Source organism: Brassica rapa, chromosome A03, assembly GCF_000309985.2.
Source record: "Brassica rapa cultivar Chiifu-401-42 chromosome A03, CAAS_Brap_v3.01, whole genome shotgun sequence".
NCBI lineage: Eukaryota > Viridiplantae > Streptophyta > Magnoliopsida > Brassicales > Brassicaceae > Brassica > Brassica rapa.
The window spans coordinates 1295591-1312756 of record NC_024797.2 but is presented as its reverse complement, the minus strand read 5'-3'; the positions used below and the strand labels follow the sequence as shown (position 1 = coordinate 1312756).

Sequence of the window (17166 nt, the reverse complement as noted above, 5' to 3'; positions counted from 1 at the left end):
ACCCGAACGCCCAGGCCTAGTTTGACTCATGAGTCATGACCTTAATGGCCTTCGCGTTATAGGTTCAATCTCACAGTAGCGTCCAAAAAATGGGAAAATTCGGGGTGTGTATAAGTGTATAACCATAGTCCAAACATAAATAAACAAGCCTTAAAACAACAGTATTTTTTTTGTTTTTAGTAAAAACAAGTGCCTTTCCCTGATGAATTTGGTTTACCTTGCAGTTTCCTCATGATTCATAACAGTCTCCTGCTGTTAATTTCTTATTTTCTACGATGTTCCGAAAACTAAAGGATACTTCAATTCTCGACGATGCGTTGACTTTATATTTATTCCAGAGTTATTGCAAATGTTTCTCCAACTTTATAGTCACATGCAATTTAGTTCCTCTATGACTCTATCTTACACATTAATTGCCCCTATACGTAACCTTCAGAAGGTGACAGTTGACGAAAGAAGGATAAACTCCAAATCATTAATGGAAATATTCGGAAATCACAATAAACATTAAGCACAAAAGAATCATCAGTTTTAAGTGTTTCACTCAATCACCGTTGATAATAATCAAACCAAACATTATAATTTTATTTATTTTAAAACATAAAAGCTATTAACGTCATTTAAAATAAAAACATAATAGCTCTCTCTTTTATTGCGTCGATAAGCTGTTTTATCAATCTAAATCTGGTGGTATATTGAATAAAAGAGTATATAATGTCTAAATACCAAATGAAAATAATAAAAAGGACTAGATATGCAAAATCGGGTAAAATAGGCTTTTAGGGCAGATCTGTAGTAGTTAAACTCGAAAGTGAATCCAGACAATGTGATTTTCACTTTCCTCGGTACGATCCTTAAACCCAACTCTTTTCAGCTTTTCTACAATGGCATATCCCCGTAATATATCCCAAACAGCGAGGGTAAAACAGACAATTGCTTATTACCTCCCCCCCTCTGCTTTGTAACTCTGTTTATATATCTTTTTAACCTCCTCCTGCACAATTCCCCTGTGTCTCTCTCACCTCTTATCTCGAGATCCGCCGTTATAACTTTTTGTGTCCGAAACTCAGAGCTTCTTCTCATTTTGTGTTCTGTCACAGATTGAGACAGAGAAGGATCTCCGGATCTAATTTGTTTTTTTTTTTCCTGTCTCATTTGGTTGATCAAGGTACGTTCATGGAAACCATCGAAGAAGTCATTGTAGATCTAATCGTCTGTTGACTCAATTGATCGTTTTCGATTAGTCCCGATCTGATTTGTCTTGACTTGTTATGATCGTGCGTTAATGTATATCGTCTGTTTTTTTTTTGTTATGTTCGGTTTAATTAACTCGATCGAACGAGCTCTATAGTGTAGATCGACATTAAAGTGCATTTTTGTGATTCATCGTGGGATAAATTTTATAACCTTTTTTTTTAATCGATGCATGTATCTCTGTCTCTCGTGATTTGGACGATCTGATACCAATGCACATTTTTGAAAGCAGCAGCATCGAATTATTATTATTATTATGAATGTTTTTTTTTGTTAAAAGGGTATTTATTGTGGTTGGTGCAGGTCTTAAGCCAGTGAAGATGGCGTCAGCGACTGAGAACCAATGGCTCAAAGGAAGAGTGAAGGCTGTTACCTCCGGAGACTGTTTGGTGATCACTACTTTGGTCCACAACAGACCTGGAGCTCCACCGGAAAAGGCTATCACTCTCTCTTGCCTCATGGCACCTAAGATGGTGAGCTTTACTCTACATTCCAAAATCATTATTTTTTTATTTTTAAATAGGTTTAAATTAAGATTAAAATTATCAGAAATGGGTATTTGACAAAAAAGCTTTCTTCACAACCTTTTTGTTTTACTTGAATTAATTGGTTTTTGCTCTGTTTAGGCTCGCAGGGGAGGTAAGGATGAGCCTTTTGCATGGGAAAGCAAGGAGTTTCTGAGGAAACTTTGCATAGGAAAGGTACCAAAGTCTAAATCCTTTGCTAACTAATTACAACAGTGATTATTGTGGTTGAATAATATTATTTGATCTAAAGTAAATGCTTCTTCTTTTTTTTTTGTTATTTGAACAGGAAATTTCTTTCAGAGTGGAATACAAAGTTGAAGCCCTTGCTGGAAGAGAATTTGGCTCTGTTTTCCTTGGAACCCAGAATGTTGCAAAGCTTGTTGTTCAAAATGGTTGGGCAAAGGTGATTATTATAACAACCATTATATTTCAATATTGATTATAATAACCATTATATTGCAATATTGACTGAGTTATGTTTGTTATTAATGCTTGTACTATGGGCAGGTTAGGGAGCCAGGTCAGCAGAATCAGGGTAAGGTTAGTCCCACTCACATTACAGAGCTGCTTCAGCTCCAAGAGCAGGCTAGTCAAGAAGGAGTTGGTTGCTGGAGCAAGGTTGGTCTTCCTCCTCCTTAACTTTATATTCCCCAAAATCATGTAGTTTATTATTAGATTTGATGGTGAATCAGGTTCCTGGTGCTGCTGAGGCATCTATCAGAGACCTCCCTCCTTCTGCCATTGGAGACTCTGCAGGCTTTGACGCCATGGGGCTGTTGGCTGCCAACAAAGGCAAGCCTATGGAAGGCATTGTTGAGCAGGTGCGCGATGGAAGCAGCATCCGTGTTTATCTTCTTCCAGAGTTCCAGTTTGTGCAAGTGTTCGTTGCTGGAATCCAGGTGAATTATAAACTTTGTTTCCCTGTTTGACATTTTAAAATGCAACAAAGTTATAGACGTTTTCTTTCGGACAATTGTAGTCTCCATCAATGGGAAGAAGAAACACAAATGGAAACGTTGTTGAGACGGTTCCAGATGAGTCCAGCGGAGATGCTTCTGGTGAGTCATCAAAAGCTCCTCTAACGTCAGCTCAGAGACTTGCTGCCTCTGCAGCTGCATCGTCTGTGGAGGTTTCTGCTGATCCTTTTGCAGCTGAAGCCAAGTACTTCACTGAGCACCGTGTTCTTAGCAGAGATGTAAGTTTTTTTTTATCATGTTTTTATCTTTATTTTTGGCATTTTGGACTATCTTAATCTCGAAACTGCATTCTACAGGTTCGGATTGTTCTTGAAGGCGTTGACAAGTTCAACAATCTGATTGGTTCAGTTCATTACTCTGATGGGGAAGCAGTTAAAGACTTGGGGCTAGAGCTCGTTGAAAATGTATGTGCTTATATTAGTTGTAAAAACTACTCTTAAACAAAGTTAATGACATTGATTGTTATTTAATTTTAAGGGTCTTGCTAAATATGTTGAATGGAGTGCAAACATGATGGAGGAGGAAGCCAAGAGAAAGCTGAAAGCTGCTGAGCTAAAATGCAAAAAAGATAAGGTGAAAATGTGGGCTAACTATGTTCCACCAGCTACAAACTCTAAGGCACTTCATGACCAGAACTTTACCGGAAAGGTAAACATCTCTCTTGGCTGAGTACTGTCTTTCTCCTTTGCTTTGGTTTTTGAGTCATTGGTTTTATTATCTCTTTTTAGGTAGTGGAGGTGGTGAGTGGGGACTGTATTGTAGTTGCTGATGATGCTATCCCATATGGGAGCCCAGCAGCAGAGAGAAGGGTTAATCTTTCGAGTATCAGATGTCCTAAAATGGGTAATCCACGTAGAGAAGAGAAGCCAGCTCCTTATGCTCGTGAAGCAAGAGAGTTCTTGAGACAGAGGCTTATTGGCAAACAGGTACTCCCTCCCTTTCAATTTTTTTTTTCACTGTAAAGTAAAATTTTCGTTACAAAATAAGTGTCAGTTTTAGAATTTGCAAAATTTATGAACTTTATATGCTATATGACTATATGACTATATTTTCCATTTTTAGATAATATACAAAATTAAATATTTTCTTAATCTTTGTGCACAAATCTAAAACTACAATTAAAATAAAACCAAGAGAGTATTACTTACTACTCTTGTCATTGCATTTGTGTCCACACATGAACAATATTTGATGTTTTTTTTTCTCTTTGGTAAAGGTTATTGTTCAAATGGAATACTCAAGGAAAGTCACACCAGCAGAAGGTGCTGCCCCAACAGGTGCTGGTGATAGGATAATGGATTTTGGCTCAGTGTTCATTCCATCTCCCGCCAAAGGCGATACCCAGGAAGTGGCTGCATCAGCCATCTCTGGCAGCCAGCCAGCTGGAGTGAACATCGCTGAGCTTCTTCTATCTCGTGGTTTTGGAAATGTGGTTAGACACAGAGATTTTGAAGAGAGATCAAACCATTATGATGCTCTTCTTGCTGCTGAATCTCGTGCTCTCTCTGGAAAGAAAGGAATCCATTCTGCTAAAGAGTCTCCTGTCATGCACATCACAGACCTAACCGTGGCCGCAGCTAAGAAAGCTAAAGATTTCTTGCCATCACTTCAAAGAATCAGGAGGATACCAGCTGTTGTGGAATATGTACTAAGCGGACATAGGTGTAAGCTTTATATTCCGAAGCTAACGTGTAGCATTGCCTTTGCGTTCTCTGGTGTTAGATGCCCTGGCCGTGGAGAGCCCTTTTCAGATGAAGCTATCTCTGTAATGAGACGTAGGATCATGCAGAGAGATGTTGAGGTACGTAGACCAAACTTACATCTCAGTTTCCTCTTGGCCTATATTGTTTTTTTTTTAAGTATATTTTATTCAAGCTCAAAGTCTTTTCCTCCCTCCTATATATTTTATACAGTTTCCTCTTGTTCTATATGTTTTTTTAAAGTATATATTTTATTCACGCTCAAAGTCTTTCCTCCCTCTAATATTTTTTTAATATATTAAATTCAATTTTCTCTGGTTCTATATGGTGTGTTGATAATGTTATGTTATGAACTACATAGATTGAAGTTGAGACGGTGGATAGAACCGGTACATTCTTGGGATCAATGTGGGAGTCCAGGACAAATGTGGCGACGGTTCTGCTTGAAGCTGGCTTAGCAAAAATGCAGACAAGCTTTGGTGCAGACAGGATTGTTGAAGCACATATACTTGAACAAGCAGAGAGATCTGCTAAGAATCAGAAACTGAAGGTGAGACAAGCAACACATGTCTTTTTAGTCAAAAATAAAATCATCTTGCTAAACCGCTTTTTGATCTTTTGTAGGTTTGGGAGAACTATGTTGAAGGACAAGAAGTCTCAAACGGAAGTACAACCGTTGAGACCAGACAAAAGGAGACTTTGAAGGTTGCTGTTACTGAAGTACTTGGAGGTGGTCGGTTCTATGTTCAAACGGTTGGAGATCAGAGAGTAGCTTCTATTCAGAACCAGCTTGCATCTTTGAGTCTTAAAGATGCTCCAATCATTGGTTCCTTCAACCCTAAGAGAGGTGACATTGTCCTTGCACAGTTTAGCCTTGACAACTCCTGGAACCGTGCAATGGTAAGATACAAATCCACTTTCTTAGTTTCTGTGATTTTGTTTTCTTCCAGGCTGGTCCTGAGCAAAGCCCAATGAAACATTGGCCTCGGTCCTTAATTTTTTTGAAAAAAATTACATAAACATTTATTTTAAAAATATATATAAATTGAAATCTTTAATAAATCACTTGTTTAACCGTTACCTATTTTTATTCAGATTGTGAGTGCACCTCGTGCAGCTGTTGAGTCTCCAGATGAGAAGTTTGAAGTGTTCTACATCGATTATGGAAACCAAGAGGTAGTCCCTTACAGCGCAATCCGACCAGTGGACCCTTCGGTGTCCTCAGCGCCAGGGCTTGCTCAGCTCTGCAGGCTTGCTTACATTAAGGTTCCAAGCTTGGAAGAAGACTTTGGTCCTGAAGCTGGAGAGTATTTGCATACAATAACTTTGGGAAGTGGCAAAGAGTTCAAAGCAGTGATAGAAGAAAGAGACGCATCTGGAGGCAAAGTCAAAGGACAAGGCACTGGAACTGAACTTGTTGTCACTCTCATTGCTGTCGACGATGAGGTCTCGGTTAATGGTGCAATGCTTCAGGTTGGTTTCTTGTCTCTCTCTCTCTCTCTCACCTTGTCTTTACAAAACATGTTTTAAGAATCGGTGTTTATGATGATGGATGATGTACACAGGGAGGAATAGCGAGGATGGAGAAACGTAGGAGGTTTGAGCACAAGGACAAAAAAGCTGCTCTTGATGCTTTGGAGAAGTTCCAAGAGGAAGCTCGCAAGTCTAGGACTGGAATATGGCAGTACGGTGACGTCGAATCAGATGATGAGGACATTGCTCCGGCTAAAAAGCCTGCCGGTGGTGGTCGCCGGTAAGTTATCGGTATATGATGTGATATGGTTAAGAGGGACCATGAGGTAGGAGGAGGGAGAGAAGAAGTGTTCCTTTTTTTAATTTATAGTTTTGACTTTGAGAGGGAGTTTTCTATATAGGACTTGAAATAAAACCGAAGTTCGAACTTATCCTTACTGTTTTTTTTTTTTGTGTTTCTATCGTCTAAATATTTTTCATTTACTTAAGGGTGATATCACATTAGATCAAAGCATAAAAAGGAGAAAATAGTGTTTTTGACTCTTACATAGTTCAGATCAATGTTCTAAAGAAATCGATATAGATGGTAAATCATTCATAAGCGAGACAATTATTTTAAAACGAATCTTCTCGAAATCAATTTAGACAGCGTCTAATCATCCGTCTAGTTCCTTTTAATCACTTTCTAAGACAATTTCCAATGGTTTACTCTAATGATATTCTATTTTAGAGTAAAAAATAGAATGATGAACAAGAAAAAAATAAATTACTCTATATTTGAATTAAACCTATTTTTCACTCTATAATAGAGTGAAAAATAGAATACCATTGAAGCATTTTTTACTCTAAATAAAGTTGGAGATGTTCTTAGATAAAATATAACGCTAATTAAAGTTGGTATATTTATTTACTTTTTAAAAAAAATTGTTTATCAGCGAGATACTGAGATGTACTTAGTTGTGTATATTTATGCAATCAATTAAACCGTAAATGTGTTTTTCTCTATCTTTTATATAGTGTTCTATATTCCGATTAGTACTTTCGATTCTAATCAAAGTTTATAGAATCGCAAAAGTAACGTGCTTCATTTGTGATAACTAAAGTGGTACGAAGCTTTCTCAATAAGGAATTAAAACTATATTCATATATTGATTTCAATATAATAAACTGGTACGAGTTGAAGTAGTGATGGTTGCTTACTGGCTCCCACTCTAGTGGGACTAGTGCTTATTCGACGTGATTATTGTCCATTGCTAGTTTTGTTATAAAATTAAACGTTGTAAAGAGCTTTTACCTATATAAAGAAAGGCCTACACTACACATTAGTTAATTGTATACAATATATAAATCATATTCATATTCATTCCTATGCTTTAGGTTCTTCTTTCTCAACAATAGTTTTTATTCCCTTGTATCGTGATTTTTACTTACTAACACAAGATAATGTTAGTGATGTTACTTTTGCTAGGAATAAATCACAAATTTAATTAACTAGAAGATCACATTCAATAAAATTTAGCTTAAATAAGCATTCACAAACTAGTCACCTATTATTTTATAATATACAGATATTATGTAGCATTATAAATATGTCAAACTTGTTTTGCTAAGTCATGTTTATCGAAACCCGCTAATGATAATTCAAAAGTTGATATATTCATGGAGTGTTATTTCTACTACGATTTCGAATTAAGTTAATGCTGATTTCAAAAGAAAGAAGTGTACTCATGCAGTACATATTCTTGCCATAGTTAGTACGTAAGCAGTGATGTGTCAAGCTAGGATTGTTCATTAACTTTCAGAAAAATGCAACTTTGGGCATAATGATATACACTATGCAGCCAACTTTTTGATTATCATATTCATAGTTTTGTAAACTGAAAGGGGAAATAGCTAATTATGCAAGTATGTCTCCACTTGTTGTTGAGGAAAAATAAGTTTTTTTTTTGACAAATTGATACAAACTCAATGTCAGTTGGATGCACGGCTGAGCTGAGCTAAGTGGTCCTCGTATGACCACTAAACTGGATCACCTCCTACAAAATGAGTATTTTAAAAATTCGAAAAGTTGTGTTCAAAAAAAAAAAAAATCGAAAAGTATATATGGTTGGTTTATTTGTATATAAAAATGATTATTTATTGCTTCCTAGTGGAAATGACAGACACATGAATATATATAACCGGCTTGTGTTTTTAATTGTCATGGAAAAGTTATAGAAAAATAAGAAAATAGTTTTAGATGAAGGAAAGCAAACCATATTTTTTTATCAGCAAATGATATTTGACGACTGCTTCTGACATTTCTTCTTTTTTGTTTTGAGAAAATGCTTCTGACATTTCTTCACATCCCAGAAACTGATAGTTGAGAGGTAGCTAGCATCTAACATTGTATAAAACTATTATGTGGGATTATTGATTAAAACTGGAATTCATTTAAGATTTCCACGCTATGCAATAATGCAAAGTGGAAATTTTTTTAAAAAAATTATATGCCATGCAATAATGCAAACTGAATATTACTCAAAATAATAATAATGCAAACTGAATTAGTTTAAGAGTAAAACACACCCCCATTATTGAAGTGCTTATTAGAATTTTACTGAAGTTAGGTATAACTTTCATAAAGATTCCATAGCGTTGAAATAAAATTGAGCAAAACATATACTTTAAAAAATAACAATAGTAAATTAATAATGATTTGGATATGGGACCAAATGAAGCATTATAAATGGGTTGAAGATAGACATAGAAGACTAAAAGAAACACTAACATTTTATCTCTCCTTGCCACTAATCTAAGGAAGAGAAGAAGAAGATATGGAGGAAGAAACGGAACACGAAGACGCCGGTAAGAAGGATTCAAGCTACGATTAACCGGAGTTTACTCGGTTCCGCTATCTTTCTCTGTTCTTGTTAACGGAGAAGGATACAAACGGCAAGTCATCAGAGGCAAAGGGAAGGCTACGCCTTTCTTCTTTTCGTATTTTCGATCTTTAATGTTTTTATTTCTTCTTCCGGTGATGTGTTGATTCTCTCACGAGAAGTATTCTGATTGCTTTTAATAGCTTTACAATCTTGTTGTTTCTTTCTAAACTATCTTTATATATTAAGATCCGAGTTGCCATTTACAAGTTTTTTATTGCTTAAAAGATACACACTGAGAAAATTTCAAGATCCGGGATCTGTGTAAAACTGTAGAATTTCATATAACTTTATAACTATGCTACTGTATCGTCGGCTCAATATAGTTTTGTTTCTAGCATGTCTATATCATTAAAGAAAAAGGTTTCTAGTTGCAATGCATTATTTTTAATACTTTTGTTTAAAGAGTGCTTATTCATAATCAATTATCTCTCACTACCTGCTCTCTTTTATTTAGTTACAAGCCATGTGATAGAGGATAGCATCTACAATGTCCATAACTAACAAGGAACTTGTTGTACATGTGCTTTTATTTGTGGGGGTTATCACGGTGTTTCCCTTATTTTGGCGGCGGTTTCCATAATAACCGGTTTACTATTTAAGAAAATCCTTATAACTATTGTTCCAATTGCTCTTATATAGTTTTTTTTTTTTAATAATCCAATTGCTCTTCTTTTTTTTTAATCCAATTGCTCTTATTTTAATAAAAACTAACTAAATCGTTTAAATTTTGGAATGTAAACTATATTTTATTGTAATGTTGCTTGTATTACAATAAAAAAATGTTGTTTGTATCCTAAACAATATAATTAAAAACAATAAAAAGATTTGAATCACTGAATTTTAAAATAAATATATGTAAAGTTGAGAGTACCATTATATATAAACAAATGTTTATAGGTATACGATCGTTGTCAATATCGTGGATCATATTTTATAGTCGAGATTAAAATGTAAATGATCATACAAAATATCGATAGTTGAGAAATGTAAATCAGCTTGTTACTGTTATCTCACATAATTATAAGTTTTATAACTCTAAGAGTGTGATGAAAAAAGAATGTCGCCGAGAAAAAATTGTAATGGCTCTTGATGTTTTTCTTCATAGCTTCATAAACAATATGCTTGGATCTACTACAAGATTTGGTAAGAGTCCTCTGTAGAAACCTCTCAACGTTTCCATGAACTCTTGCTTCATTGTCGTCTCTAGTCCTAGAAATGGCACGGCTAGTCCTCCCGAGAAGCAATCTGTTTCTTTTGACATGTTAGCTTATACCAGCTGGTATATATAACAGCTTCCTCCCCAATGTCTATTAAGCACACCTTTTTTTTTTTTTTTTGGTAAAATGTTAATACAGTTCCAATGATTAAGCACACCTTTCCCAGTGATTATATGTGTTTTCAATCGTGGCTTCATGAGGGTATAACCAAAGAAAATCTCTTCCACTCTTGGAACGTTATAGTTCCAATGTTGTCTTTATCAACATACTCCACAAAACGAACGAGTTCCCCATCATCGATTTCAATGCCTACAAGGCTACAAGAACGAACATAACTGTGGGGCTTACACGTGCGATTCTACACGGCACGTGCAAATCGGTTAAATTGAAACCGTGCGTATCCATCCGGTTTTGAATCAAACTGGTAGGTCAATTGTACGTGTGTTTGATCAAAGTTATGAATGTTTTGACCCTGAGTTTTTTTTTTTTTTTGTAACGTAAGAGAGGAATCAAGGTGGTTCATGATTTGGTAGTCATAATCTCGCTGGTTCTCTTTTCCGGTTTAGAAGTTAGAAAAAAAGATTACATTTAACATTACTAAGAATAGGCTTTTTGTTTTTAACAACAACCGACCTTAGCTCAGTTGGTAGAGCGGAAGACTGTAGTCTGTGACAGCAAATCTTTAGGTCGCTGGTTCGATTCCGGCAGGTCGGAGTTATTGTTTTGCCACTTGTTTCTTATTTTTTAAACGTGGATTAACCCAATAAAAAAAGTTAGTTGTGGTCTTAAAACCCATTTTCGGGATGATAAAATGGGCCAGACTATTTAGAAAACTGAAGTGGGCTGCTTTGTATACATTATTACAATGAATGTGAGTCGGTGCAATTTGAACATCCCCATGGCCCATACGAAGGAAACAAGCAATATATACGTCTTCTTATTTGATTTTATTTTTGTATAACAAGTATGCATGCATAGTTTGCATACATACGTCTTCGGGCCGATAAGTTTGAAAAGGAAGGCAAAAGGAAGTGGTTGAGATCTGTGAGAGCTTAGAAGGCCGCAAAGGTTGAAAGGACGGTGCTACGCAGGCGTGCGTGCGGTGCTGCTGGCCATCCCCATTTCCATTGACGTCAACCTTCTGATTATAGATATTCTCTTCTCTTATATTCCGTCTGTCGGGATAGATAATAACTGTATTTATATTTAATATTTTTGAATTGTTTTGTAACCAATTGTCGATATCTGAACTCACATCAAACAATTTTAGAATTAATTGGAAATGTGATAAACATGAGTTGAATGTTCATCACTTGCCATGTCTTTGTACTATATGCCAGAAGGGAAAACGACTAAAGATAGTTACAAAAATGCTGACAAAATCAGAGCAATGTAGAAAAATGCTAACAATAGTTCATCATAAAAATCCTTTATTTATTTTATAAATTTTACTTATCAGTAATAACATTTATGTGATAGCGCTGCTACATCCGCACGTTGCAATATTTTATTGAAAAATAATAATATAATGCTTTTATTTTCCACGAATGTCAAGAAGTACAGATTTTGGTCGGCGGCCGAGATTCATATACCAAACACTAACCATTTACGATAATATGTAAAAATTAATTTCTTTTGTCGACAGGTTAAAAAAGAGTTAACAAAAATAAGTTGAAAGAAAAGTTAACAAAGAAAAAAGACAAAAGAAAGAGGAGATAACGCGTTGGTTTGAAAGTGTTTTAATTACACCAAAATTCATTATCATTGTAACCATCATTTCAGTTGACATGATGATATGAGGAACGAGTCTGAATTTCAAAACGAATTTTTTTTTCTGAAAATATGTACATTGAATCTAACTCAGATGTTAATTCCTGTAAATTTAGTTATTTTCATCATGTGTGTAATATTGTATGAATCCGCATTACACATTTCCTATATCATTGTATACCATAAATAACGTATATGCATTTAAAAAAAAAAAAAAAACGAGAGAAAATAATAATAAAACATGGGTCAAAAGGAGTCAACCCAACCTCTTTGGATTGACAAAGTCAAGGAGTTGAACAGACCATATGGAATCTGTTTTGGTCAAGTTTTCATACTTGTTACTTCCAATCCCATTTATTTTTTGAGAATTAAAACTAATATAAGGCTCGTTGAAGTCTCATTATAATTACTGGTTTAATAGATAAACCAATTAAAAGAAGGGTTAAAACAATCCAATAAATGTCACATGAAGTTTGTGTGTAAGAATGTTTTTACTTCGTTCTTAATTTGTAAACTAAATGATATGTCAAAATCAATTGATTTATGACTTAAAAAACAATTGATTTCTAACTAAATGGCAAAAAAAAACAATTGATTTCTAACTAATGGCAAAAAAAAACAATTGATTTCTAACTAAATGGCAAAAAAAAAACAATTGATTTCTAACAAACCATAAAAGTGATTTCTAACTAAAAAAACAATTGATTTGTGACAAAAAAAAAACTAAATGATATGTCAAAATCAATTGATTTCTAACTAAACGGCATGCAATTGATGAATTAATTCAGATCACTTTTATAGTACAATTTTGTATCATCATAATTATCATATGGAAATACTAAAAAGATATTCAAATGTATGGGTTTATTAGATTTTTCCAAAATATTACATGGTGCATACAATTACCATGTTAGCCAAAACTGGAAAAGAATATTTTCGGTTTTATTTAAAATAATTGAATAGTAGGAACCCAACTATTCTCATCATTAGAAAAACATTTTTATTATATTTTACATAAAAATACGACCACATTTTCATATATTTACAGTCACAGACGTACAATCCAGTTCAATAAATAATTCGGTACAAATCTAGATTTTAAATACACCAATCTCGCAAAGATAATTAGACAAAATTATTAACCTCTTTTTTGGTTCAACCACCAGAGCTCAACAAATATGCAAATATTATACGAGTTAAGTTATATGTAGGTATGCTGCTTTGGCTTTGTCATGTAAGATACATGTACTTTCATTCAAGAAAGTTTTGGTTTGCGTGCATTTATGATGTGGCAATACAATCGACACATCAAAATGATCCAAAATCTTAACATTTATCATGTGATGTGACATTGTACAAACTTAAGATTTTTTATCGTTGATTTTATATATTGTTTTGATCACTCACGTTATACATGCCATATGATATATCCATTAACACCATGTACTGAGAAACCGGTGAATAATTTATATGTATGTATCAGTATGTATGTGTGTGCTTATTTGAGACTACTCCCATAAATTTTAAGGACAATATTTTGTTATTTTATGAATTTAGCTTAAAATCAACGCTTGTTAACAAAAAACCCAGTGAAAACTCTCGAAAGAAGAAACTAATTAAGAAAATGATACACAAACGACACACGCATAATGAAAACAGAAAACACTCAAGGAACATATGATATGATCTCCTCATAACAAGTCACCCGAAACCCCTTATTTATATGAGGATCTCAAACCCCAGAATTAGGAGAAGAATCCCCAAAATGCCAAAATCTTGTGTAATCTTCTTGTTGCCTTAAAGATCCACCAGCTGGTGAAGAAGTGGTATTAGATAATGTCTGATGACTATATATTGAGCCTCCGGTTTCCCCACCTGCCAGACTATAGCTTAATGCATCGTTACTATTTCCCCCTTGCTGAAGATATTGGTTATAGTAGTATTGGTTATAATATGGTATGTTTTGTGGATTAGTCTGCGGATTTGAGTAGTAAGTTTGATTATTAGAAGAGTAATAGTTTGGTAGACCGGTAATGGTACTAGTGTTACTTGCTAGTTGAGCTCTCTCAGGGAAATTAAGTTTGGCTTTGCTTCCTTTGAACTTAAGAGCTGCTTCATCATAAGCTAAGGCCGCAGCTTCAGCGGTCTCAAATGTCCCAAGCCACACGCGTGCGGCCTTTTGTGGATCCCTAATTTCGGCAGCCCATTTTCCCCATGGTCGTTGCCTTACCCCTCTATAATGTATTTTCCTCAAGTTTCCTTCAACAACAAGTGACATAAATTACATAAATTATTAACCTCATATATATGCTTTTATACACCCTACAAGAAACTTGTGAAGTAAGAATATATATATATATCATCGATCTGCTCATTTTATGTACATATCATCATATACTATAGCTGTTAATTAGTTGCAATAAATATGCTTGCAAATCAAGCTATATGTGCACGTATATATATATATGTTTACATATATACCATGATCTTGAGTAGGAGGAACATGTTGGATGGGATCTTGCTGATCATACTCAACAGGGTGATGTAGATTATTATCATGCGTGCTGCTTTGGTTTCCAATGACTTGAGTCAAGGCTGAGACCATGGCACGCGTGTCGTATTCAGATCGAGCCGAGAAGAACGGAAATATGTTCTCGTCGTCATCGGCTTCTTTCTTCTCCTCAGATTCACCAGCTCGAAAGGGCCTCTTCCCATTATTCATCGATTATTAGGGTTTCAGTTTTTTCACTGTTTCAAATAGACGACGATGCGTTGAAAATGAGAAACAAAGAAGACAAGGAAAGTGGAAGAGCTGGAGATATTAATTAGGGTTCTGTAGTGAAGAATTTTGAATGTTTTATAAAACATTTTGTTTGTGTGAACATAAGAAAAATAACAACAAAACGTAAATCTGAAGTTTTGCATATTTTTCAAATTTTGTTCAGTATATATATCATAATTTCGAGGCACATAAAAATCATGCAATTGTATGAGTACTGTATTTGTTAAACTGTAGAGACGCGTGAAAATGGCCTTTTCATTTGGTTATAGATAAAAAAAGCGTACGTATGAATCTGAACAGATTAAGAAATGGATATCAATAAAGATTACTAAAAAAGCTCTGACAGAAGAAAATAAATAAATATGAACACTGTAAAAAGATCCAAGATGATAAAAAGACAAAAAATAAAGAAGGAAAATGCATGCATGTACATATTATTTACCAGTTTCTTTTCGTAAACACATGCATGGAATCGAAGAAGAAAACAAGCATAAAAGTTCTATTTTGACGGATTGATTTTATATAAGAAATATATTATTTGTGTATAATTAAACCGACATTAGAAAAAGTTAAGGGAATAAGAATATAACAACTTTGTTTTCCATTCATTAAAAATATAAATAAACAATAGTTTTCGTACATTAGGGGATTCATTTTTTTCTGACGTAAAGATGTGGACAGATATTGAAAAAGAAACTTAGTTATACATCTAAGAGAGATGTATACACACTACACACTGATCACTAACTCAAGATAAAACGTGTGAACTGAACATGTTGTTTTGGAGTCTTTTTACAAATAGATACACGATTATGTTTTCTAGTTTCATCTATATCTGAAATATGAAATAATTCAGTTTAAACTTCATAGTTATGTGGAAGTTTTGTATCCAATGATCAATTAAACGTTTTCAAATGCATGCCATAAGTCGAAGATTCAAGTTAATTAACTGAAAGCATATGTGGGTTTTCATTAAAAAAAGGCAGGTGTGGGTTCGTAAAATTAAGTCCGTATGACGGTATAGATTATCTATATATTAATAAACATATTCATTTCCGTGGAAGATAATTAACCAGGGCCGTCCCTGCCATAAAGCCAGTGAAGCAAGAGCTTTAAGCCACAAATTTTCTTACAATTTTAGAGGCCACATTTTTTGAAAAAAATGATTATGGTCAAGTGGTTAAAAACATTATTTTCACTTTTTGTTTGAGTTGGAATTTGCACATTCAATGTTATAGTTTATGTTAACTTGTAATATTTCCTTTTTTTTACATATGCATTCCTTTCTTATTTTGAATTTTTTGAAACAACCTCTTTTAATTGAAATAATTTATTTATTATCTGTGTTTCTATTTTCTGTGTTACTTGGATTACAAATAATAATAGTTCAAACAAACTAATAGTTTTTATTTTACTAAAATATCTACTAATTATCTGATATTAATCTGATGTAACTAACCTACTATATCATTTTATATTTCAAATAGAAAATATAATATAATATATATATATATGATATTGTATATAAATATGCTTTAGACCATCAAATTTACTGGGACGGCACTGTAATTAACCCATTAATATTGTAAAGTTAAAACTGTTTGTATATTTTATTAAAAAGTGAAAACACTCATTCGTTCTCGATCTAGAAACACAGTAATAACATAAAGTTCAAAAGAAAAATCACAACAATATTTGAAGAAAGTACCGTTTTGGTATGTAACAAATTATTTAAGGATATGTTCACAAAAGCACTTTGTCTGGGACCTCTGGGCCTTCAGTCCCACATCACAACTATCTATTTTTCCTGATCCCACATATTAAATTTCTTACTGTAAGAAATTACCTATTTTTGGTCGGGAGAGAGGTATCTGGTTAAGGAATTAGGAGAGGAACCAAGAGAGTTGTAATGAACAAACTGTTAGTCTTTCCTGATCCCACATATGGACTAATTGGTCGTCGTACTACAAGGATTCAGCGATTCACGTGGAACTCCAAAGTATGGTATAACCAATGTGTTGTGTAGAACGACATAACATATACTGTACATATTTTGAAGAAGCCAAATCATTAGACATATTCAACGATCTATAACGTGGACATTTAAGTATTATTAAAGTTAGCTAACATGTTTTGGGTACAATCAAATTAACTAACATTTGCTCGGCTATAAACAAAGACATTGTAATAAGATTACGACGAAAGATAACATTGTACATAAGAAAGTCAATTGAAAAAAAGAGGAGTATCTTCAAGATGTCAATGAATATGAATTTGATGGGGAAACACTTATAACAGGAAATAAACATGGGTAGGTGTTTTAGGTTATGTTGACTAGAAAGTAGAAAGAAAACGAATCAACATATTTTTTTGCGAATATGCTAATAGAGAAAATGAGTTTGAGAAGGTTGTCACGTACTTAAACTTAAGGTATATACACATTTGATCATTTATATCAAGTATTCTGCTTAAATATTAATAGCTATATTTATAAGAAGGTGTGTTTAATATGTTGCCCTAGTTCCATTTATTTTTCAAAGTT

The 17166-nt window shown here is 34.0% G+C and overlaps 2 protein-coding genes and 1 non-coding gene across 3 annotated transcripts; 2 read left to right on the top strand and 1 right to left on the bottom strand.

Annotated features, from left to right (window-relative positions):
• Positions 1 to 917: 917 nt before the first annotated feature.
• LOC103855724 (ribonuclease TUDOR 1) lies at positions 918 to 6419 on the top strand. The gene is made up of 15 exons (XM_009132740.3): positions 918 to 1168; positions 1558 to 1727; positions 1881 to 1955; positions 2068 to 2184; positions 2289 to 2399; positions 2474 to 2680; positions 2761 to 2976; positions 3055 to 3162; positions 3236 to 3406; positions 3487 to 3684; positions 3975 to 4559; positions 4820 to 5008; positions 5083 to 5358; positions 5554 to 5931; positions 6024 to 6419. The coding sequence occupies exons 2-15, from the start codon at positions 1575 to 1577 to the stop codon at positions 6213 to 6215; spliced, it is 2976 nt and encodes a 991-aa protein (XP_009130988.1). The 5' UTR covers positions 918 to 1168; positions 1558 to 1574; the 3' UTR covers positions 6216 to 6419.
• LOC103856843 (ethylene-responsive transcription factor ERF115) lies at positions 6372 to 17083 on the bottom strand. Its single transcript, XM_009133972.3, has 2 exons — positions 14324 to 17083; positions 6372 to 14101 (listed from the first exon to the last, which is right to left on the bottom strand). Exons 1-2 carry the CDS (start codon positions 14562 to 14564, stop codon positions 13575 to 13577), a joined length of 768 nt encoding a protein of 255 aa, XP_009132220.1. The 5' UTR covers positions 14565 to 17083; the 3' UTR covers positions 6372 to 13574.
• Positions 10701 to 10786, top strand: TRNAY-GUA. Its single transcript is given in 2 exon segments — positions 10701 to 10737; positions 10751 to 10786. It is a non-coding gene; the product is annotated as a tRNA-Tyr (tRNA).
• Positions 17084 to 17166: the final 83 nt, after the last annotated feature.

What these genes read in the sequence shown, in the direction of transcription:
- LOC103855724 (XM_009132740.3), top strand. Translation starts at nt 1,575, where the DNA reads ATGGCGTCAGCGACTGAGAACCAATGGCTCAAAGGAAGAGTGAAGGCT. An exon ending in GGAAACTTTGCATAGGAAAG is followed by an intron (nt 1,956 to 2,067) that starts GTACCAAAGTCT and finishes TTATTTGAACAG; the next exon opens with GAAATTTCTTTCAGAGTGGA. An exon ending in TTCAAAATGGTTGGGCAAAG is followed by an intron (nt 2,185 to 2,288) that starts GTGATTATTATA and finishes TACTATGGGCAG; the next exon opens with GTTAGGGAGCCAGGTCAGCA.
- LOC103856843 (XM_009133972.3), bottom strand. Translation starts at nt 14,564, where the DNA reads ATGAATAATGGGAAGAGGCCCTTTCGAGCTGGTGAATCTGAGGAGAAG. An exon ending in TCCTCCTACTCAAGATCATG is followed by an intron (nt 14,102 to 14,323) that starts GTATATATGTAA and finishes TTGTTGTTGAAG; the next exon opens with GAAACTTGAGGAAAATACAT.